Raw genomic sequence first — 25,422 nt, 5'->3', positions numbered from 1 at the left:
GCAGCCATTCTCTGCTGCTGCAGTGGCTCCTTTGATTCTTCTTTGCTGTTCTAAAAACGGTAGCTCACTGATGCCGTGTTTTTTGGCAGCAAAGAAGAATTAATTTACAGTTTATAGTGCTAACATTTAGCATGGTTAAACGAAGCAAAATATAAAGCTGAACCAAACTGTATCGGATCAGCGCATGAACTTGTGTACTCGCCAGTACCAATACCTGCATTTTAAACAGTATCGGACGTATTTCCGACACTAGCATCGGAACCAGAACAACCCCAGATGCAAAGAATCTTGACAGAAACTACCTGTAGCCTTGACATGAGGATAATATGGTCTGAGTTTTGCCTCTCACTTGTGTGGAATATGTGTTCAGTGAGGATAAAACAGGACTAAGCCCTTTTCACACCAGATCAGTACTACCTGGGGACCTCTGGTAATTTGTAATAATTGTTTGGGGTGGCTGTGTTTAATTCTTTGTAAATCGAACATGTCTGTAATTTGTAGAGTAAAATTTTGAGGGCAAGTCACCTACCATGTATCAGCACACATAGTCCGCAAATTCAGGGTGGCATTTATGTGTGTTTTTTTTTTTTTTTAAGGTCTGTGCATTTTTCCCTGCTCCTTTTGTGATTAAATAATAAAAGATGCTCTGTAGGAGATTTTGTACAAAGTTTTGACACAAATTGGCTAATGCAGTGCTTTTCAGTTAATTTTATCTTATATTGACAAATGACTTTATTTTGCTTGATTTATTTATTTAAACGGTACTTGCAATGCACCGCTGCTCTCTTATTATGCACAGCGCTCTTGCTCTGCCTCCATCAGCTTCTTTTTATCTGTGCCTGATATTATGTCAATATTATTTAGCCATACATTTCATGCATAACACAACTATGTTTTGAAGTTGCTCAACATTCAGTGACTTCAACAGCTGATCTGCATGTAGAGAGTTGTTACAGGTGCAGAACAACATCAACGGCATCAGCTGCAGAAAATTTAGCAGATGTCAAGGACTGTTTATATTAAACATGAGAGAGCTCACTCTCTCATAGATATAGGGAGGACGGTTAAAAGTACTTGACTTTTTTTTGTCTGATCAGCTGCAGATACAGGTTACACATTCAACCTCAGTGTGTGCTGGGAGAGCCAGGGGAGATTGGTCACTAGTCATGGCTTGTTACAGATTATAAAAATGTAAAAAAAATTAAACTGTGATTAACAGTATGTATAGGATAGGCTACATGAACAAAATATCACCTTGAAAACGCGTACATGGCATTGCATTTTTGTATGGAATTTTGTAGTAAACATTCACCATGGGTTTTCATTGCTGTGCATTGATGTACAGCATCTCCATGTTTTCCTTCAGAAATGTCTGTCAATTCAAGCACTAATGTCAGGGGGTAATTCATTTATTACCCGAGGTCCAGGTAATACTGATCCTTTAGTTAATATTGCAGGTCAGGAATCAAAAGAAGTCGACTGATGTTAAGCCCACACATTTTTTCAATGTAAATCATTTTGCAATATAAATACAAATTAATTTTCTGTTTTTCCCCAAATGCAACAAATTTAGTCTAAAAATGCATCATCTTGAACACATTTTATCAAGCTTTACAATGTCAAATGATGATTTAAAGCTCCTAAGTACACAGCAGACTTGAGTAGATGCTGCAGCAGTCACCTCTTCATAAGAAAAGGAAATGCGTTATGCATTGACAATCAGTCTGTATCCAAAGACAATTGTGAATCGCATTGTGACCCCTAGAATTTGAATTGAATCCAGTCTAATCCACATGTATGAGACTGAAAGATTCACATCTCTAATGCACACCTTAGTTAGGCTCTAGTCTTGGCTCCACCAGTCCTTTAATTTGACTTCTGTCTCTGCCCCAGTGTGCAGGCACCAGGGAGGAGAATCAATTTTATTGAAGTATATCTGACTCTCCTACAGTAGGCTAGTTACTACAGGATTTTCTGCTTGCTGACCTAATGCAAATACCTGATCAGCCAACTTATTGCCAAGTTTATACATTGCATACCAAGGCTAAAATTACTGAGATATTACTGTCCAAAGATATGTGGTTTGTGGTTTTGATGGGCTGAGGCATGCGTTGGATGAAAATCAGTGAAACTGCAGTAATTTGTGTTCTTTATGTACCAAATAAACAGGGATAGAAGGACACTGCTCCTGTGCACAGACTACTGCTTTACTTGTTCAAGCAGGCAATATCATTTAAATCCTTTTGATTTGCAGTTTTATGCCGTGAAACTGACATACCTATGCAAAGCAAGGACTTTAAAGAAGGTTTATTCAGTCCTAGGTGACTGCAGCCGACATTTGCTCTCAGAGTTTAATTTACTCCAGTCTGGTTGCACACACAGCCTGAAAGCATGAAGGACAAAGAGAGTGATAGACTTTTTGTAACAGCTGTCGTTGGCTTTTAAAGGACTAATTGTGTGCTTGTATTATATTTTACAGGTTATTTTTTAATTCATTAGAGATTATGAAGTTTTTCAAGCTTTTTGTGTTGTATTTATTTATGTTGCTGGTATGATGAATGCATGTTTTATAATCGACAACAATAAGAAGTATTCTTTCAGAGATAGAGACAGTTTGTAGAAGCAATAAAAGTAATCTCAAGTAAACAAGTTTGGGAGAAACATCAGTTTTAAGGTGATTATTTGTTTTGAGGCATACATTTTAGCTTAATCTTTCTTCATAAAGTTGTGCAATGAGGTTAGAGGAGGTTGTTCTGAGAATGGGAGGTAGCTGGCGGCTGCTGTGGGTTAAGCTGTACTTTATTGCTGCCACTTATATAGAACATAGAAATTGCAGGGTATGAGACTTGGCAGGGGCAGTTTGTGCCTGATGTGCCTGAGCATGTTTGCATTAATTAGATGAGGCATATTTTATATTTTAAAGAACAGTATTTATATGCTGTCAAAATAATGTGTACATTTGAATGAATTAATCACAGGAAAAGTTGACAGAACAGGTTTATTATAAGGCCAATGCGTTCATTCATAGCTTTGTCAGGACCTGCAGGGTTAAACTGCACACTACTCTCCCTCTCTGTGTACCTCGGAAAGAGTTGAACTGCGGCCAGGAATTCCTGCTCGGTTTATATAATACAGAATAGCATGTGCTCTGGCAGCAGACGTAACCTATAGTAATCAGTATGTGGGTCAGCGTGACATGACCCAATAACGTCAGTCAAAGCTCTTATTCCCTCTGGAGCAGGGATCATCCAAGTGTTTTATGCTCACTCAGTTTAAAGACTTATTAAGACTTGGTACGTCTTAGCAGTTCAAGAACATTCCATGTACCATTCATCCACCTTTTAAACTTTTACACATGCATTTAGAATTCAACCTAATGTCTTTTTGTGACTAGATAGTTTTAATATATATGTCTAATTTCCTGATAAACCCTGGACTTTTCTATATAGCTTTATTTATTCGATATCCTCTGCTTGTTTTATTTAATGCTTTTTTTTTTTAAAAACTCATATTTCTGCTTATATCCCTGTAGTTCCTGCTAATCCCTGGGGATTAACAAAGAAGTTCTGATTCTGATATGCCAGGGTTGTCGAGAATTTTAAGCTCCTGCACAATACTAGTGAAACACAAAACAATATGAAAATGGGATTTAATATCACAACAGCTAAAGTAGAAGTCCTATACACCTATTATTATTTCTTGTTTTAGAGACAAGAAATTGGAAGAAAACTCCTGTGCTGTCTAAAACTAAGACTTTCTGTAGTTATCCTGAAGGGAAATTGAGGTTTTTACTCTGTTTTTGAACATGCTGCACACTCAGAGTTAATGAAAGATCTGTAACTGGCCTACAGTGCTGTGGAGCACTTTTAGTAATGTTTGGGCCAAATATAAAGGCTGAAGGTAGATGTGTAATAACTTGAGGACATCCTCAGCAGGATTGACACAACGCTGGTTGTGCTCTGGATGTCCTTGCACATTACCAGGGGCATGGGAAAATAATATGTTAAAGAAATAATAATGCCTGCACCTTTAGGGCAGAATAAGGGGTGGATATAGCAAGTAAGCATGGCCAAGGGTTCCATCCTGGCAGGTTGCCTCAAGCCCACAATTGTGCTGTGGATTTCCCAAGGGCCTGAAAATTGCTAGTGATCTCCAGGCATATAACCAGGGGTAAAACAGCCTGGACAAAATAAATGCCCTACATGCCAAAAACGTACACACATGATTGTATATGGAACTGCTTCATGTTTTTTCACTGTCAGCGTGTAAAAACATTTATTTGCAAAAAGTTTTCAATTTTGTCTTTATGATCTCAAGAGACAGCGCCCTAAATGGTCCGCTTAGTCAAATAAAGGAGTAGTCAGACACACCATAGGCAACAGAAGTAGATCTTTTTCCATATCGCCCAACCCTATAATCCGATGACCTTTCAGCTGCTAGTTGAAGTGGCTGCCCCACCTTAACTGCAACAGAACATACTGAAACATTGCCAGTATATGAGCTTACATTTGCTAGTGCATCCCTGATTGAAAGTTTTGACAACTTTTGTCTCTGCACAAGATTCATGACAACCCGATTCTGTTTACAATTCACTTCTCTGCACAGCTTGTTCCTTTGTTGCACATTAAATTAATTATATACAACTTATGCAACAGTTCTTCTTCTGTTTCCCTTTTATCCAGGCCCAATGTAATATCTGTTGATACTTAGTGACTGAACTTGTAGTGCTGCCAACTTCAAACTCCTTAATAGGGGCCGTTTCTCTAATGAAAACCATTTACAGTGAAGTCTGTACAAACATCGAGTGCAACCAGGACTCCAGCCACATTGCTTTTGAGTTTTTCAAATGCCTTTCCAGATAAACAAAATTCCTCTGAACCCATCCTGTACCAAAGCGGCCACACAAGCCTTGCATACAGATCTCTGCTCATCATATTGAATTTAGTCAACAAAGCTTTTATTTACTTGTTAATGATTTCTATTCTCCCTGCTTTAAAAGTGCTGTTAGTGATATCCCTGTCCTTAGTTTGCATTGTTGTCTGTGGAGATTACTTGTTGATGCATGTCTGCAATCTTTTACAAAAACAAGTAAAAAGTTGTTCACAGTTGTCTTGATGTCTTGATGTCACAGAAGTTTTTTGCTGTGCAGGTCATAAAACTATGTTTATGGCGAGAACTTGCTGTGCTATTATATCCGAGTGTGCATCTCAATTTTTAATTTATTAATTCAGTGAGTTTGTCTCCAGGGCCTCCATGTTGGAACAGAGATCACACTCCCTTGCTGTTACTTTTCCCTTCAGATCCAATGCAGCACCCTTGCTTGTCTCATTGACAACGAACTTTCACCCAGATTCCCTCCTTTCTTGTTCCTCTGTGCTGATTACATAAGGTGGATCTCCTTTGTGTTCATGTAGGTCATGGTGACTTTACTGAAACTATAAGCTCTTCTGTCAAAAAAAGAAAATGATATCTGAAGCAGGTTTTGAGTTTCAGTTCATTTAAACTTTCTGAGAAACAAAGCTTATTGTTTTGGAGAGGGTTGTGCAAAGATTTCAACATCCACAGGCATCCTGAAACATTAGCCACATATGGTCTGAGGTCCAGTGAGGGGTGGTGTTGTGGCACATGTTAACGCCTGTTTTTATGGCTGATAAATAAGACTCTGTCTAACTTAAGCCCCTACTTTTCCTTTTTTCTGTCTTACAGCATGAGTTGTACATCAGAGCGTACCACATGCTCAGCGACTTTCCTCCGGTGAGTGCTACTTACACACGCTCTTTAACACTCAGGAAACACAAACACATTAGGGTCATCAAGTTCAAGTTCTTCTCCTCACAGGGAGTGTCATTACTTACAGCCATGTACAGGAAGTTCTTGCATTTGCTGCCAGCACTTTTGTCTGGTCTGCATTTTGCAGTAAAAGAATAGGCAGATTTATTTTGTATGTTTCCAATCTAAATGTATAAAGAAATACAACCTGTTTCTGCTATAAAATTTGGTGAATTAAAGCCCCAACTTACATCTGTAAGTTCCAAACTTGGCCCATATTCAACTCCTGTCCTTCAAGCACATCAGATTTTGACGTTAAAGGGGTACTTCAACATTTTGGCAAATTCGTCCATTGCCATAATCCCTGTAGTCTTAGTAATAGGTTTGGTACCTTCAAAGGCTGCAATTGCTTTTTTATTAGTTAAACTTGAAAGGTTTACAAAAATACATGCAGAAAGGCCTTTAAATTTACAGTAGTGCCACTATTGCACGTTGTAGAGGTACCTTTATTTTCAAAACAGGAAAAAATCTGAAATATTAAGTTATTTTAAGAACAGAACTGTAAAAATTTCAGGTTCTGTATTTTTTTGTTCCACATAATATCTAAATGGTTTGAGTTGAGTAATACACACTTAAAAATTTGTATTATTCTGTGCAGCTTCCCCGATAACCAAGTAAGTAGACTCATGATCCAATGTATTTGTTATATAGTTAACACAAAATTGTCCAGTATAAATGTAATCGCATATTATAACCTAATCGTACAGCATTGATAATTTTACAGTCTTAATGGTGATCTCCTTATGTGCAGTAGTCATATCACAGGAAATGTTAGTCATGTGACCAAAAGCATGTCATGCTGCTACTTTTTTGTTAATTTAAAACAAAACTGCGGTTTTAGGAGTAATATACATTAAGAGTCTAATATCACAATCAGCAGTCTGAGAATTGAGCGCTGTGTAGCAGAGTCATGTTTTTTTCAGACGAAGCTACTGCTGTCACAGATACACCAGTGTAACACTCCAGGCAGATGCTCATTTAAGTAAGGCCAATCTTGAGTGCCTGAATTCCCACCACCAGTTGCACCTCGTCCCAGTGACTGTTAATGGCATGAACTGGCTGATTGTTTAATTTACAGTTAAATGTGGGAGAGTTACAGCAGCCTGACACAGCAGGCTTTCCCCAGGTTGTTCTTGTCAACTGGTCGTAACTTTGAAAGATGTGAAAAAAACATAACTGCTTTCTGTGATTTTTCTAATGGATTTTAATTAGAACAGCAAACCAAAGCTATTTTGCCATTAAGCTTAACTTGTTTACCTCATTACAAGAATCCATTGTGCTTAACATGGTGGTTCATGGTGAGTCACTCTGACTAAATAATTGCTTGTTTTCAATGATGAACTTAACCTGCAATATGTCGCAACACAAATGTTTGAAGACCTTTTTAGTTTTTGAGCTACTTTTGACTGAAGTTGTTCAAGCCTTCTAAACAGAAGTATTCATGTAAATGTAAAACAGTATAATTTAATCGACTTCATTAATGAAATCTTCATGATCCCAACTTTCAACAAGAATGGCATTGAGAAACTGTTTCTAACTCTTACTGCAGTAAAGATCCATGTTTGAATCCACAGAAAGCATGACTGTTCACCAAGCCATGCGCACTGATAATGTTAGTATTGGTGCTAGTCAGTGGCAAATATACAGCTCTTTTGACCCCAGAGGTTTCCTCAACATTTTGGAGAATGGGAAGGGAAGTGGAAAATACTGGGAGTCTAACAAAGAAAATTCAGGGGAAAAAAATCAGTTGTCTGCATTTTACTATGTTGCTCATCCAGGATAAATTTAGGAGATTTTCAGGTTTGCAAGCGTGCGATAGACTCATGTTATTGTGTAGCTCAGATGTTACACAAGCTTACACATCACTGAATACTCAGAAGAATAAGAACTTTATTATCTAGGTAATAAAAGTTGTGTAACCTGAGTTTCATAATTAGGAAGGATTAGGTGAAAGAAAACACTAAAAAAGGAGAATGTGGGTCAGTCCTCTCCAGTTATTTTTTGGTTGGCGGTGACAGGATCGTGTAATCCCTCTGTCGCTCTTGTGCCTTTGTTGCATTATTGGCAATATGCCGAGTGTGTCAGCGCGGACTCAGAGTCATGACATACTGCAGGTTGTGACACACCTGGAGAATATGTTCTCTGTTCTGCTGTGTGGAAATAAAAGCACACGTTTCATTAATCACGTACTATCATGTATGACGTAGAAAGTGGCATGTGGCTTTCTACAGCAGCTAAACGCGCATGGGCAAAATGCAGCAATTAGAATCCCTGACTATTTTATCACAAAGTCATAATGGATGTAGTTTACCTTTTTAACCTCTAGAAATAGACAAAGGTTTATATGAAATAGAAATATGTAGAGAGACAGAGCAAACAATTTATAAGTGCCAGACTCCAGAAGGAAAAAAGGCAAGAAAGTTAAGGATTTTAATTACAAGTTTGTATCATTTCTAGTGGCTGTTATAGTTGAGTTCAAATTCATACTGAATTCATTTCAAACAACTTTATTTATTCCCTCGTGAATATAAGTTCAGAGGAGCGTGTGCATGAAAAACACAACATAGCTAAGATATGAGAAAAGATCTAAAAAGATGGCTGATATTAAACACACTAATTAAATAATTGAACTAATAAAAGCAATTGTTCTTTCCCTAGTTTTCAGGGCACTAGTGTACCTTGAGGCAAAGTTTACAACTTTGCTCTCTCTAGTTTCAACCCAAAGAGCCAGCGTGTTCTTCGTTTACACTCCTTTGTCATTTGGGGATTTAAAAAACGGTGTTGCTACCTTGGTTTTCTAATCTACTGCCGTTCAGTCTTGGAGATTGCTTTCACCCAAATGGAGGGGAGGTCACTCTGTTGAGTGGGATGTGATGTTTTACTTCTCTTATCCATAAAACAATGGAAGGACCCGTCTTGATAAAAGGACACAAGGATCAGTGTAGAAGCATTAAAAGTTTTTAAAGAAATATAAAACATAAGGAGCATTTCATAACCATTGCAAAGGGATAAATAATTTGAAATAGCGGTTTGTTTTACAAACAGCAAAAATGTAACATCCCCAGGGCAACAGAGAAAGATCACTCAAAGCGCATGTCAACCAGAATAAGTCAAGTATTCTGACACTTCAGTGTTCTGGCTATGTTCAACTGGCTGATGGATGAAAAGCAGATTTCTTGCTAAAATTGATCGTATTATATTAAAATAAACATGGCCTGTCTTTGAAAGAGCTTTAAAATCAAGTTTCAAAGGCTAAAATGCAGTATTTCCCTTTATTTATTCACAGATCAAGGATCAGGATGTGGAGGCACGTTTCTGTAAGCTGGTGCAGCAGCTGCTGGACGACCACAAAGACGTGGTCACCATGCTGGCCCAGGGCTTCAGGGAGTGTCGCAGACACATCCAGGTAAGAACTGAACCCCCACAACCTGCAGATCATCAAACTGAGCATTAGAATGTCCCACAAGGAAATTATTTCTCACAGATTCAGTCAAAATGGCCAACGTACATAGAATTTTATTGAAAATTGTATTACTCAAATAAGAACAAGGTGGGGAAAGTTTATCTGTGAAGATCCAGCTAGAGCTTTACAAAGTCAGACTCAGACAATAGGCATGCCAGAAGTATTTAAATATGTGACATTTAAGGCCTGTGCCCACTGCTGATGTTTGTAGCGCTGGCGAAGCTCACATTTTCAGAATGCTTCTCACCAGTGCTACTGTCCTTAACATCAGTAGCTCTGTGTGCTTCATGTCTGTATTTTGAGGGAATTTCACCAAGAAAACAGGAAGATGGTGTCAGGGAATCCTGTCCTGCCATAGGCAACATGTGTACACCGAGAAACATTCCTCTCAAAAATATGAGTCGGTTGTGTCACTTCCAATATTGATATTATCAGGAGTCGCGTCACCATGATTGGCTACTCAGTGAGAAGCATCTGCTGTGGACCCAGGCCCAGGCAAAAAGAAGAGCTTTGAATATCCAAGAAAAGAAGTTTGACATAAGGAAATGAATAAATAGTGATTAAATTAAAAGAATAATAAGTGGGCATTTAAAAACCTAATATGTAAAAATGTGAGATTACCATAAAAGTAAATGGATAGCAATCACAGATGCCATTCATTGTCTTACTATCTTTAAAGTATTTCAAGTGCCGTAAATCTCTGTTTATTATGGCACATGTCAAACTTAATGCTAAAACATTGAGTGTTGGCAAAGATTCAACTCATTCCTTTCTTGTAAATTGGGTCTGTATTTAATTGTTTATGGTCATCTGCTTGTTTTGGTGCCAGTGTTTCATCCTGTAGGAAAATTTTGGCCTTCAAGCAGGAAACATTTTTTTATTTCCTACCTCTGCAGGATGAGATGATTCTCCGTAACTTCCTGGATACGACGTTGTGCTCTCGTCTGGGGATCCGAATGTTGGCCACGCACCACCTTGCTCTCCATGAAGACAATGTATGTTTATTTTTTATTTTATTTTTTGCATGGGGCTTTCTGTTTATGAAACAGGATATGTATTGAGCTTAAAGTTATGAATGTTTGGTTTCCAAACACTCTTCACACCTTGTCGGCCAGTCTGAACACCAGAATTTTAAACGTCAGTATTTTAACAGTAAAAAATTAGATATATGGATACCGGGTCGGAACAAAAATCCCAATCCTTAGCACCCAGTACTGGGAGAAAGCTTTTTTTAGTTTAAAATTACACTTACCTTTGCGTTCCACAGTTTTCTGGAAGTTGAACACTGGAAAAAGCTAGAAAGAAAACAAAACAAAGGGACAAGTGCTGGAGCAAAAGCCACACATTTTTGCAACTTATAAGGTCAGCAAGAAGGAGGTCCATGATATCTAGCTAAAATAGGGCATTTGTGATTGCTATTGTTGTTGTCATTGTAAGTTTAACTGAATGAAATGGAAAATTAGACGCTTTAAACCCTTTTGCCCCATGGAAGACTCCAGAAAACAGCTGCAGCTCACATGCTGGGGCGACTGATACTACAGATTTAACTGTATGATTTGGGCAGTGATTTGTCTGATTTAGTGAAGGATATGACTGAAGAACAGATTTTCTTTTATGCTAAGGTGCTTTTTGATTCTACAGGTGGATATTAAAAGGGATTGTATCCTGTAATAATATGTGGCATCAAGAAAGTACCAAAGCATCCAAACTTTGATAATGCTGTGACACCGTTTGGAGCTTACCGTCTGTCTTGGCAAAATGTTTTTCTCTCTTATACATAAATCTCTGTAACAGCATAAAAATCTCACTGTTGTTGTAAAAAGATAGCTTTAGTAGTTCAGTTCTTCAGTGTAGGTCTTTGCAAACACTGCTTTAATATGCAGGAAAAATGCCTTAACCCCAGGGCTACTTTAAACCTTTAGGAAGCTTCAGAAAAGTCGTCTTTGCATTGGCATTTTAAGTAGTTAGAAATTAATAGAATTACCATGTAATGAAGAATTTAAATGATGTTTTAGGATAAATGTCTGAGTAAACTGGTAATTATTTCTGCTCTCATTTCAGCCTGATTTTGTTGGGATCATATGCAGACGTCTGTCTCCTAAAAAAATCATCGAGAAGTGGGTGGACTTTGCGAGGTGGGTATTTTAACACACTCCTTGTTTGTTTAACACGTTTAAATGACTTTGAGCTTCTGTTTGAGCGCTCTGTTGACAGAGAGGTCAGAGTTCAGCTGATAAACATGGATGAGATATGAGCTATCAATACTGTTTACCTTCTATATCTTATCATGTGGGTCCCTGACCTTTATTGACTTCATAAAGTTTACAAAGAGTCTTCAGTTGTTGAAATGTTGGATTTATCCATGGTTATTCTTGGAGCATTTTAGAAGTTATTCAATTGATTGCTTTGAGATTTGCTTCAAACATTTAAGTCACACATTGCAGTTGTTGCTGTAAAAGCTCCTCATGTGTTCTTGATGTTTACCAGGCGTCTTTGTGAGCACCAGTACGGTAACTCGCCCAGAGTGAGGATTAACGGACACGTAGCAGCTCGTTTCCCCTTCATCCCACTGCCTCTGGATTACATCCTGCCTGAGCTGCTGAAGAACGCCATGAGGTTAGACTACTCTCATACTGTATTTATTTGCCATACGTGTAGGTGTCTAATCATTTTCAGCTCATCCAGCTTCAACTTTACATTCAGAAATAAAAAGCTCAAGTTCTTCTGTTTTTCTTTCTTCATTTTTAAGCTTTTGTTTGTAAAGATTTGCTGTTTTTCAAAACATTAGATTTCTACATTTAAATAAAACTAGCACACAGGTGGCATATAATCAATATTTCTTTTTAAACTTGAAATTTCATGCAGACACAGGATTTGTAACCCTCCACAGCCGATGGATTGTCCAGATTCCATGGCTGTCATCAGGCAGCTCCATCTTGTTAAGCCTCAATCTGAGAACTACTTGTTTCAGCACATATTTTATGAGAGGTGGAGAAAGAGAGGTGGGGGGTAAGATTTTTCTGGTACTTGAGGGGATTGTGGACAGGCCAGGGGCACATATTTTTGTTCAAAAATCTTGAAAAAGTGATTTTGCATAATATGTGACCTTTAATCAACAGCTATCTAACATCAGTGATATTGAGAGGGGAAATCCTTGACATAAACATGAAGATATTTAAAGGTTTTCAAGTCGTGCACTGATGAAATGATCTTGGCTTATGGAAAATGAAAACATGAATACAAATCCAAGTTGTCTTTTTTTTGGACGGATGTAATCGATCATTTAGGATGCTCTGGTGACTCTTTAAAACCCTCTGCTCCACCTCATCCTCTAAGGTGCTCCACCTTTCCATCAACAACCATATTTTAAAAAATACTTTACATCTACAGGGAGTTAGATGTAAGATTTAATATGTGATTTCTTCCTGTGTTAGACCTATCAAGTAGTGCAACACCTTAAATGTAAGTAAACCTTTAATTAGAAATAAACTAGTCTACATTTGAAAGTGTTTATCCTTCATTTTTATCGTCTTTACAGCTAGCAGCATGCAAAAAGTGACCAATATCAATCGGTACTATATTTCAATCAGGTTCTGCTCTTTTTTCCAAGTATTCAGTCCTGTTTTCTTTCCCTCCCTGTCATTGTTGGAAGAAAGACTCAACCACTGAGTATTTTTTGCATGAAGAACACAGAAGTTAAACATTAACTCCATTTAAACATTAGTGCAACAGGTGAAAATGTTCTTTGGCTTATTCTGTTTGTCAGGAGCTGCTGGCTCTACAGAAACCTTTTCTGGATGAGAGCATAATGTGCACACTCAACATTTAATCGCCATTTACATCCATCTGTTTGTCCCTTCAGGGCCACCATGGAAAGCCATCTGGACACCCCCTACAACGTGCCCGATGTGGTCGTCACCATCGCCAATAACGACATTGATTTTGTCATTAGGTGAGTGGCTAAATGTCTGTTTGATACTAAGAGACAGCAAGGATGTTATTACAGGATAAAATCCAACATTAAGTCATGAACCACATCCTTAAAGAGCCTCCTCATCTCAAGCATAAATTCAACTTTATAGGGGTTTTATCAGGCAGGATGGTATTTTAACATACAAACATTTAAAAGGACAATGAAGTAATAAAGTTATTGTGAGCTTTTAAGAAGGCCTTGTTCTTCCTTTTAAGGATTTCAGACCGTGGCGGCGGCATCCCTCACAATATTATTGACAAGGTGATGGATTATCACTTCAGCACGGCTGAGGAGAGCGCACAGGACCCCCGCATGAGCAACCTCTTCAACAGCATTACCAACAGTGGAAACCAGTCCAGCCCCATGCATGGGTAGGAGTCTGAATGTGCAGAGTGCTTACTGTAGATTTCAAATTTCTTGTTTCTTTCTGAAACCGTTAAGATGAAATGGAGCTGTCTAAAGCCGAGGTTTTACCATGTTTTCACCATGATTATTGCCTCTTCCTTCAAAGTCATCACATCGGTCGCAAAGCCTGCTCGCTCCCTCCATGCGGTCTGTCAGTCAAGTTACAACACATATGTATGATCATCTGATCTGACACAGTGACTATCATAACAGACAAAAAAGACTGTGTAATCTAGCCTCGGTTTTATACTGCAGTGATGCTTCCAACACCACCAGAGTTGTCCTTTTTGTGAAAGCCTGCCAGCAAAAATAAAAAGATGTGCAATTTTAATATGTGACAGAACTGATAGAAACTAACATGCCACTTGAACAGTGGAAACAAAAGTCCTGCTGCAACATGCATCTAATGCATTACATTTTTAATAATGGCAATCATTGCTTGTGACATTTTCTCTACAAGCTGACTCTAATAAGATTTGGCTAAACTTTTCTAGCAGTGCAAAATGGACTGAAATGTTAAATTTAGGCTTGCTGTGGTCCCCTCAACATAACTCCTTAGAGGTTTGGCCCTATAGGAAAATTACTGGTCTTTGCCAACATGGTGAAATTGAAATGCAAAAATGCCCAGAAATACTGATATGTTTTGACTCTCACCCTCAAATTCAACATACTCCATTTGCACAGCCATCTGCAATCTGGAGCAAATAGCTCCCTTTCTAGTCAATCTTGCAGTTCCACAGCACCTCTCTGGTCCATCTCCAAATGTGGGCTAGGAGTGCCACTATGCTGAATTGCATCAGTCCACATAGGGCAGATTGTCCCAAACAGGAACAAGAACGTACAAAGAATCTAGTTTAAGTATCTTTAGAATGCAACACAATGCACAGACTCCCAAAAGCAAGTCTCATCACTATATAAACACTTTTCCCACCCTCTGGCATGAGCCACAGGTCATCAGTCAGGATACAGGGGTGTTTCAATGCCATGGACAAGGAAAAGTTCAATTTTGAGGTGCAACACCACAGGACTTCATTACAGGAGACCACATACCCTTTCTAGAATCAAAAACAATTAAATTTTCTAATGTACTCACGCATCTAGAAGCGAAATATTAACAGAATACTTTCAACGTGAACATCAAATCAACCTCAAGAAGACAAACTTAACTGCTGTTTACATACTTTTCTCACACCTGACCTGTTATGTTATTTCAGTTTCCATGCAAACTTACAGTTCCCCTTTCAAAACCAGAAATAAACCGAAACTCACAAAAATCTACTGATCTTAAAACTACCTTTTCTCAGTCTTCTGGTTGGCAGTTTCTTGGTTTAGAACGATCTAGTAAAATTACTCCCCAATAAAGGGCACACTGATTACTAAGTATAATTAGTTAAGTATAATTGCTAACATGATGAAATCTCAAGCAGTGTCCTTCAAAGTCATGAGATCTTACTTAACCTGAATAAGCAACTTTTGGATTTTTTAACAGTGTTTTCTTTAAACACCACAGAAAATCTTTTTGAACAATGCTGAACACCCCTACACTGAAATCCAGACACTTTGAGAATCTGCACTGAGAAGCAGTTTAATCCCACCCATCATTATGGGAAAGTGTTGTTGTCTGTGAGCCTGTCACAGCCTGACTTTAACGGCCCAGGCTGCATATACTTTGTCAAGTGTCTGGCTAAAATCTAGTTATAATGTGATGTGCTTTGTTATACTTTGGTGCATCTTTGTCTGCAAGATTATACATTTAATTATGTCTGACTCAGGCTAAGTGAAAATCAGCTGTAGACAAGCCAGGGTTGGTGCAAACGCAGCTGAACCTGGAAAGTAGAGAGAAGTCTAGCAGTTTAGTTACAGTAATGACCTTTTAAGTTTGCAAGCTGGCTATCAAACAATATACATCAGCCAACACACACCAGTGCACACGTTAAGTCATGAATTAACTGCATGAGTAAGACAGAATTATGCTGATCCTCCACTTCAGTTAATAAGTGATTGCATCTAAGAATTGCTTCATCAGCAGGTGATTGTGTTTGCTGAACTGGTTGTAACTTGTTTCTTGTTGCCTCATTTGATGGATAAAACTTATACGTGACATTTCATCACCATTATCCCAGGGAAGAAACAGTGAGAAACAAAAGAGGGGAAATTGTTCAATATTGTAAAGACAAACAAAAATATTTGAGCTATACTGTATACAATTGTAGTTTTGAAGTAATAAAATGGTCCACTACAGTCAAAACAATTAAAGCACAACAAAATTGAGAAAAAAAGGGGAGAAAAGGAATAAGTTTGGCTTGATGGTCAATAAGGGACCTGTCAAAAGTTTAGTGCAACAGGAATTGCCAACCCTTGAGAAACCTGAAATATCTGGGGAAAAAAAAAACAAAACAAAAAAACAGCTTCTTGGCGCCCACGGGAGGTCTGACACTGACTTCCTGGCTCTAGTACCCACCCGTATTTTTTGTTGATGACATTTCACAGTCAGTTCACCCATTTTATTTGTGTTCGGTTTGTTGCTGGAAGTTCCTGTTTTCTCCAAGACTTTATTTCTCCATGCACCTTGGAAGTTGGTGGAATTGCGCAGCTTTACAGATTTTTTGATACTGCTCAATGCTAAACCTTCTAGTCATCTTAAACCATTCTCTCCGTGCTCTCTGCAGGTTTGGCTTTGGTTTGCCTACATCCAGGGCATACGCTGAGTACCTTGGCGGCTCTCTATCCATACAGTCAATGCAGGGCATTGGCACAGACGTCTACCTACGTCTGCGCCACATCGACGGCAAAGGAGAGAGCTTCAGAGTCTAACGCCTGTCCTCCTTATAGATCCTCACCCAGGAAACAGGCTGAGCAGCAGGCAGAGGGTTTCTAACCAGGAAGGCTGACATGGACTTCAGGACTTTGGTCCACAGAGAGATAGCCTACACAGTATGTTGTCAGAAAGTTCCTAAATTCACCTATCCACTACTTTTTCTTTATTTCTTTTGCCTTAGACTGATTATAAGCTATGTTAGCTCTTTAGTTGATGATTCTGGTTGTTCTCCTTTTTATTTTGTACCCTGTGGCATGTTGTTTCAGAGTTTTGAGGGGTGTATGAACTTTGAATGTTTAGGTTATCGGGACAAACTGTGCATGATAGCTGGCATCGATGTTACTGTGGAAGGAAGGAAGGAAGTAAAAAAAAAGAGCTTCAGTTTTAAAGAAGTTCAACTTTGAAGTTACTTGTATAGCCTAAAAAAGTAGATGTTTTGATGATAAAAGTTTCAAATGAAACTTCTGAGACACTCCAACAAACCTGTCAAAATTGCTCAAAGCTGCTCATCTTTCCCACATTGATCAGAAAGACCAGAGTAAGATCATCCATATCTTTTTCTTTATTATAGTCTAAGGTTTACCAGGGAGAATGGATTCAGTGTCCCTGTATTAGCATGTGCTGTTATCCCTTGAAACCCTTTAATTACATCCGTCAAACAAAGCCTTTTCTGAGTCAGGCTGCGGCTGAAAAAGCAGAAGAAAACTGCCAAAACACCAAAAGCTCATTAAGTCATTTCTGTCTGGTTCAGTTGAGACAGCACACGCAGTGATGGGCGTCTTTGTTTAGCAGTGGTTTTTGTGGAGCTTCCAAGCTGGGAAGCCAGCCGAGACGTTCAGTTGCCTTACTGTGTCTTTCTGCATGCAGACTTTTTCTTACATTGTCTTCTTCTGTTGCCTTCATGGATCTCCACCGTGTCGCTCAGTCTCATTAGTTTCATGTCAGACGTTTTTGCACAATAAATAGATTTCCCTGTAAATGTAATGCTCAGCACTTGCACCAATCATAGTTAGCTTTTGACTTTATTGTAATGACTTTAAGAGTAACAATATACCAGAGAAGTATTGTTTAATATTGTCTCCTTTTTCTGTTTTATCTGAATTTAGTTGTTTTTTTTTTGTAGAAAGTGTGTCACTTGTATTTCATTTTGATGTGTTTTTGAGAAAGTTTTGTATAAAATAACATTTCAGGATGGGTCAACAACTGGTTTCTGCATTGTTAACTGTAGAAGTTCACATGAGCTGAAGTTTGAGTCCTTATTAGAAACATTTTCTGCAGGTCAAAACTTGATTTTGTTATTTGCTTGAGACGACAGCGGCTTTCTTTTTAGAAATTTAGGAAAAAATCTATTTATTAAGCAAGATTCACCCTTTTTGATGCATTTTCCCTCTTACATCTCACCTGTGCTAAATGTCTGACCAAATAAGATCAAACATGTCATCAAAACACTGTAGGGTCTTTGTCATTAATGTAATTTATCATACAAATGTTCATTCTGTTACACACTTGCAGACGGCCTCTTTTAAATGTGTCTACAGCGATTCAATGAGTTGATGACAAAAAGACTGATGGGCTTAGCTGTCAAAGGTGTTTATAAGAAAATGTAAGGAAGTCAAATTCTGCTCTCTCATAATCAACCTAACCTTATAGTTCCCACACACAACGGCTGCGCTGTGACCCGTCTGCAACTCTTACTGCGGATCAAATCGCTCCCTCTCTAGTCAAATGTAGCAGCTCCTCTGCCATGCTCCGGTCCCTGAAGCACAACTCCGCTCTGCGTTATTGGTGATATGCTGCAGGTCTTTTTTCAGCGCTGCTACAATGAGCAGTTCCATCCAAACAGCTGGAAAAACGTACAAAGTATCCAGTCAGCTTCAAAATACAACACAACGTACGAACTCCCGATCATAAACCATCACTATATCAACATTATGTCTTGTCCTGTAGCGAGAGAGAAAGGTCACTGAGAGGTCAGTGGGTCACAGAGCTACAACGGCACCATTGATGAGAAAAAGTTAACTTTTGAGATAAAAAAGCCTCAGATTTTACGTGAAACCACTCATCCTTTTAAGCAAATAATAACCTTTTAACTTCATGATGTACTCACCTATGGTGGAAGCAGTAAAATCATGGAATCATGTCGAAATGAATGGCAAATCAACCCCAAAAAAGCAAAATAATCCGCTGTTGAGATACTATTCCTGCATGAACTTGCAGTCTCCATGAACTCCTCTCTTGTCTCAAGCTGAGAAGGGCTGAGCATCACTGTGCCGCGCTATAGCCACACTTCCAGTGTACGAGGTCGCTCGCCTTCAATCGGAGCAAAACTGGCGCTGTGGAGCATGGCACAGCTGTTTTATATGAAAATTGTGGGTAATGTAAGACCGATCTCTAAGTAAAGGGTGTCAAATTGTTATTTTGTCTATTACAGAAATAATTGCAATCTAGATTATGCATTTAAGAAGAGTGTTTTAAGGCCTGTCTGAATTCCTGACAGGCTCTTACGTGGAAGCTCTACTACAACAAAATCCTTCACTTGCTCCCCACCTACTAATACTGCCATTCATGCTAAAAAAAGATTTTATTTTGTAACTCATGCTGTTAATAAATTAAAAAAACATATTCATTAAGCTTTGTCTCTTGACCAAACTGATATAAAACAACAAAATCTGCATCAGACAGTGGAAATGACTAACCTTGCAAATCCGATGGATTGTCCAGATTCCATGTCTACCATCAGGCAGTTAATTTTTACTGTAAGCCTGCAAACAAGTTTTGTCAGGAATGGACATTTCTTAACAAAAAGAAGCGCAAAGAACCACAACAAAATCTCTTCTTGGTGGAAAAGATGTTTTTGCTGTTCTCTAGTCCAGACCAGCTTTGGCAAGAGTTTGACTTACCAAATGACTCCGGTGATAGTTAATGCACGATTTTGGATTTTTGTCTGTATTCAATGTCCCTAAATTTGCGAACTCATTTTTCCTATACGGATGTATTCAACAACTTGTTATTGTAAAGAATACAAAGTCCCTCATGTACTAGAATTGTCCTCTTAATCAAATTAATAATCCTAATTAAACAGCAGGTTTACAAAATAAAACACAATTTCATTTCTTCTCATTTGCAAAAAATACAACTTCCTGAAATTCAGAGCTGTAAAGGAATGAGGATAATAAAGAAAAAGCTTTAGCTGAGGTAGGTCCATTGATTCTGCTTCAAATTCCTTTTTAGAGTGGTTTCTAAATAATTACAGGATTATGTTAAAATGCTATCTCTGTATATCAGCCTTTTTACTCCACTGTTACTGTCAGTTGTCAGAGATTCTTACCCTGTTGAAAATAAAGAAATGTAGAGTACTGTGCAGAACTTTTAGGCATGTTTGTGCAAAAAATTGAGGCTGCAGTAAGGTATACAGTGCTGAATAAATTTATTAGACCACCTGTCTCAGAGACCATCCAGCATCATGAAGTGCTTTAATGCGGACTCCTTCATTTTCTGTGAGCTCTCCACAATTTACCATGTTGAACAGGAATGAGGAATTTGAAACTGAATTCACCTTTTGTATACCCAAATTTGAGCTGGCTCACTGGGCTTCTCTGAGAAGTCAGAAATTAATCAAGAATAACTTTCAACCACTAAAACTCATTTTTCTGTTTAGGAATGCAAGTAAATAACTATAATTTGACATAACACTGTAGATGAAGCTAGCAAGCTGCCTGAGGGCACCATCTGGCAGAAGGATTGACAACCCTGGTCGTGGTCTGGATGTCCTTGCATATTACCAGGAGCATGGGAAAACAATCTGTTGAAAAAAAAAAGTACAAAGTCCTCACCTTTAGGGCAGAGGGAAGGGTGGATGTGGCGAGTAAGCACAGCCTAGGGTACCGCCCCTGCAGGTAGTACAATTGCCATGAGCCCCTGGGTTTACTGAGGATGTCCCAAGGGCCTGAGAACTGCTGGTGGTTTCCAGGATGGTGAATCCTTAGCGCCCTGCATGCCTTAAACTTATGCACATTCCTGATCCTGATCTAAAAAAAATGTACTGGGTGCTATAAGCAAAGCTCCAGAGAAATATGGGTCAATCAGAGTCAGTGTCATGAGGTTTAAAACATTTTACCCCATAGATCCACCTTAAAGCACTCCTCATATTTTATTGAACATTTCCCAGCAAGCATCAGCTCTCCAGCAGCACATCAAGCTGAGTGTAACTGCTGGGAGCACTTTGCTATTTTATCTTTGGGATCCTGTGCTGTATTTAGAAAAACAGTAAATCTATGAACATAACTACAGAAGCCCAGAGAGGACATGCATTCGTACAGTTAATTTCATCCTATTGTCTTGTAATAGCAAGTCATTCTTCTAGCAAGCTGCTTTCTTAAAATTTGGACCTGTCTCATCATCTTGTGATGATGACATTGGTTTTCCTGTGATAAGAAGTTAATTTCTCAAATTAATGATGTTCTTAAGGTCAATAAGTAAAGAAAAAAACACGAGATTTAGCTACCAGTTATTATTGAAAAGCAGACTACAATAAAAAGTATGGGTGCATGTCTTAATTAATAGATGAATGATCAACCTGCAGTTATCTTTACTAAAATTGACTATTTCGAGTTTCTTTAAAGCAAGATCAGGTAAGCAGGCTTTCTTATGGAGAAAAAATGAGAAAATTTGACTCTTTTTTTTTTAACATAAAATGAGACTCTAGCTTGAGTTGTAAGGACAGAAGGGTTTTGCTTTCACTCAAAAAAACAGAACACTTTCTTTGTTTTTCTGATTTAAAAGGATATATATAAGAATTAAGGTTAATTTTTGACAGATAAAATGTGCTCCTAGTCTCTGATTAGTAAGAGAATCAGAAAGAAAATCGCTGTTTTGTTTGAACTACCAATAGAGTTATCCCCTTAACTCAGAATCCTGAAAGAAGATTTTTTTTGTTTTCACAAGAGAACACAAAACGGTCCATTGTGTAAGAAATTGAATCATTTTAGTAGAAATATACCAACTAATATTTTATTTATGACACAAAATAACCCCAGATGTATTATCTAGGAATGAAAGACAGGTGAAGATCAGCTTGTTGGTATAAATAGTATGATAGTATATGATTATTAAATGTTTATTGTTGGTTTGAAGGTCTTTAAGATGTAGTTTATCCCTGGTAAACCAGGGGATGAGGGGTGTTATGACCCTGGGTCATAGTTTTGCATTGTTTCGGTTTACTGCACATTTGCAGCTCTGTGTCCTCCCCTGCAGTGTTGAGTGTGTGTCTCTGTGTCGGTGTGTCTGAGTGATTAGGTGGTGATGCAGGTGGCTGTAGCCGGTTGGGTCATTGAAGAGGAAGGTGCTTCTGCTGATTGGATCTGACCACTTTCCCCCTTATGAACACTAGATTTCTAACCTTGCAAAGCCGTTTCCGTGTTTCTCACATGGTCTCTCACTATTAGGACGATTAGAAAGTGACAGGACCATTCAGCGATGAGGGGCATTACTTTTTGGCGCGGCGAAGTCTTGAAGTAAGCAAGCAGCGACAAGAGGCCGGTGCAAGTATGGCAGAAGAGATTAGCGTTGGTGCCAGCCACAAGCACCAGTTTTATCAGAACTTGACATTTCTTTGTTAAAAGAACAAAAAATAACAGCATTGAGTTGTTTTCTTTTCATAAATAACAAAAGTCATCTACTGACATGTCTACAGTTGCCATGGTTCAACAGCTCGGTAGCGGCTATTTCACATGTTTTGTTGCTCTGATTCACCTGTAAAGATGCAACAGACAGCACATTCATCCCTTTCCCAAACACCATCTATGGAAGGTTTTCCAGGTTTTCCATCTGGTATGTCCGGTTACTAGATTTAAACATTTCCAGGTAAATTTAGAAAATAGATTCACATGTAGGCTGCCAGTGTTGTGTGATGCACATTGTTCTTCTCAGATCTTTTGGACTTTCTCCTCCATCTACATCACCATAACTTCTTCCTGATATTTCTCTTTGCTAAAACTGCAGTTTAAAATTAAAAATGTTTTTAAGGATGGCACTCCATTTGAAGAATAACAATGCAGTGATATGGCAGCCTTCTTGGAGTGTCATCCTTAAAGTCTTTTTAATTTGAACTCTAGTTTAGTTTCAGTGAAAAAGACAAAAAAGGAAGGAGCCACTGGGATGATCAAGGCGAGAACAATCAAAAGATGTGAATTTATCTTGAAATTTCTTTTAACTGTAGAAACATAGTGACACTTGGTACAACGTTCATACAAAAGACACTCATGTTACTCCAGTAAGGTCAGTATGTCTTAATATGCAGGTTTCCCTTTAAGGATGACACTCCTTAGAAGAAGAGCAACGCAACCACTAGGGATGCACAGATGCTTTGGTTTAACAGACATCAGCCGTCAGCAGCTGATGTGTGCATGAACCAGTGCCAGAAACGGATGTATCAGTTAATCTTGGCAGTTAGTACACCTCACAGCTGATTCAGAGAAGAGATTTATGACTGAGCAGAAGATTTCACCTGTTGGTGAAACTCTGATCTGCTTTCATGCCGAAATAGTCAAGGCCTTTGTACACCAGAGGCATTTTTGTACAAATAATCTATACAATTTCAATTGAGCATGCAGCAGGTCGATACAAGCTTCTACACTAGCAGCGTAATTACGCTGTGCAAAATTGCGGCTACTATTTTTTCTAACTGTTGTAAATTTTTCAAAATTTTTGCTCCTGATGAGTAAAGTCAAAGTCTCCTCTGACCTCAGACAGCTAATCACTGCTCCGGGTCAATTGAATCCTGGAAATTACTCCTCAGATCAGTCCGTAACACAAACAGGTGAGCCAACCCCCCCCCCCCCCAGCAGAGCTCGAGTGTGCCTTTAACATTATTATTAATATTTAGTTAATAGGATTAAGGAAAAGTTGGTCCCTCCTCCCAGCGGGCAAAGAGGGAGCAGTGCTGTGAAGGAAACAGTGAACAAAGGGCACTGCCCTCTTACCTGTTTGCACTGCTGCCTTTATGTAGAGAGGCAAAAACCTCATGTGATCATCCGCCCTCTATCTTGAAGGCCTCTAGAGTGTTGCACCAAAAGATGCAATGAAAAAGTAACCAATCATTATCAGCGAACGGCTGAATGTTTTACAGTTGGTGCATCTCTAGCAGCAACTTGACATCACTACCCAGTAGACATCAAACAACGTCAACCTGCATGTGATATTCTAAATTTCTCTAAATGTAGAGCTCTAGTGTGCTTCTTTGTAGAAAATACATACAATAGATTCTAAGATTGACTGAACAAGTACAGTGTGTTTTAATGTGCAGGGTTCCTTTAAAATACAGTGTGTAAATATTGAATTTGGCAGCCAGGCACTCAAGAAGGACGCCATATGAACAGTCTGCCCCCTGCAGGGCTGAAAAGAGAAGTGCAGGCAGACTGAGGGGATAAAAGTGCATCATTTCATTTTCTCAACATCAAAGTTTCTGAGTTTGTATTTTCCACATTTCTGCTTTTGTAACATTTGAAGTATAAACTGAAGACAAACAACAACAAACATTTCAAATCTCCAGTTAAAGCTAAAAGCTGGAGTCATGTTACTGATTAAATGTGCTGCCATAAACTCGACTGATGTTTAGTTTCTCCCTCATGTTTTCTGTTGTGTTCAGGACTCTGTAAACATTAAATTTCACATGGTTGGAAATCTGAGACTGAGCTTTATTTTTGTTCTTATAGTTCATATTAAATCTAAAACAGCACAATCTTTATGTGTTGCCTGTCCAACGGAGGAGGATTGAGTTGTCGCAAGGGTCTTACAGCTATGTGAAAGGCCGTGTGTAAATATTTAAAGTATTCCTGGATCGTGTATTTACATAATGCTGTCCTTCAGGGAAAATAGTTTTACTGACACACATCATCTTCCATGACAGCTACTCAGTGAGTTTGTTTCACCAGCAGGAAATGTTGATTTAGTGCTGTAATCATGCTGCTATACAGCTGACGTTTGACTTTTAGATCAAAATCATGACCTTTAAAATAATAAACTCCTCGTCTTCATTAGTCCGTTCTATTTTTAATGTACATTCAGTAAAAACTGCCCTGACACTTTCTGGAAAATGACAGGACAACCTATCCAGAAAATGTCCTGATTTGCTTGTTTACACTTGTCCCTCACAGTAGGAAGTTTTCCTTAGCCAATGGTGGGTTGGGGGAGGAAAACTACTCATGGGCTGGCAGGAAGATTACATGGTTAAGTTGTTTGCACTCACACCACTAAACTCAGGACATTTTCAGGACTTAATGTCACGGTGAAAATACAAACAAACTCTGGCCTGTTAGAAATGCAGAGGAGAGCCCATGGTGTTTAAAATGTCAAACCTATTAACAGTGAATGCTTTAACTGAAATCTCAAAAAGGAAATCCCTTCAACTCCTCAACTAATGGTTTAGGGATTTACTTTACAGCACAAAAAACAGTAGTCATTGTAAGAGCTTATTGCCATCACACATAAAATACTTTGACTTCATGCCTTTCTTTTTCTGTTTAAAATCCATAATAGGATGAAAGCCTGCCCTTCGTACATTCATTACTGTCACAGCTTTCAATCAAGTTCCTGTTTCCTCTCAAAATAAAAATCTGTTTGTAGCCAAACAAACCTTTGGCTAACCTTTTGAAACTACCAGTCTTTTGCACCCTAAACTACAGACAAATGAATGGATGAATGAATAATCAAGGATTAAAAATGCTGAAAATCCTCTTTAATGCAAACATTTCTACTTCTTCTGAACAGCATAATCACAGACACAAAATGCACAATGAGAGCTTCAATATGTTTTATTTTGGAAGTCTGTTGCAGGTTGTGAGTTTTTTCTTCTAACACAAATGCCCCCATGACGTCTGCAGATTTTATTTAAGAAGCACGACTCCACAAATACAAGACAAAGCAAAATAGCATTCC

The 25,422-nt window shown here is 38.4% G+C and overlaps 1 protein-coding gene across 1 annotated transcript in view; it reads left to right on the top strand.

The window, feature by feature from the left end:
- bckdk (branched chain ketoacid dehydrogenase kinase) overlaps positions 1 to 25,168 on the top strand; it is a 32,061-nt gene extending 6,893 nt beyond the window's left edge. The window contains exons 4-11 of the mRNA XM_041801228.1: positions 5,707 to 5,754; positions 9,116 to 9,235; positions 10,189 to 10,287; positions 11,354 to 11,427; positions 11,780 to 11,908; positions 13,155 to 13,244; positions 13,481 to 13,636; positions 16,340 to 25,168. Of these exons, the coding sequence (XP_041657162.1) occupies positions 5,707 to 5,754; positions 9,116 to 9,235; positions 10,189 to 10,287; positions 11,354 to 11,427; positions 11,780 to 11,908; positions 13,155 to 13,244; positions 13,481 to 13,636; positions 16,340 to 16,484 (861 nt within the window). The 3' untranslated portion in view covers positions 16,485 to 25,168. The remainder of the gene's footprint in view (positions 1 to 5,706; positions 5,755 to 9,115; positions 9,236 to 10,188; positions 10,288 to 11,353; positions 11,428 to 11,779; positions 11,909 to 13,154; positions 13,245 to 13,480; positions 13,637 to 16,339) is intronic.
- The last annotated feature ends 254 nt before the right edge of the window (positions 25,169 to 25,422 follow it).

The sequence above is a fragment of the Cheilinus undulatus genome, linkage group 12 (genome assembly GCF_018320785.1).
Source record: "Cheilinus undulatus linkage group 12, ASM1832078v1, whole genome shotgun sequence".
Classification (NCBI taxonomy): Eukaryota; Metazoa; Chordata; class Actinopteri; order Labriformes; family Labridae; genus Cheilinus; species Cheilinus undulatus.
Note: the sequence above shows the minus strand (reverse complement) of the source record. Positions and strands in the feature narration are given on the sequence as shown.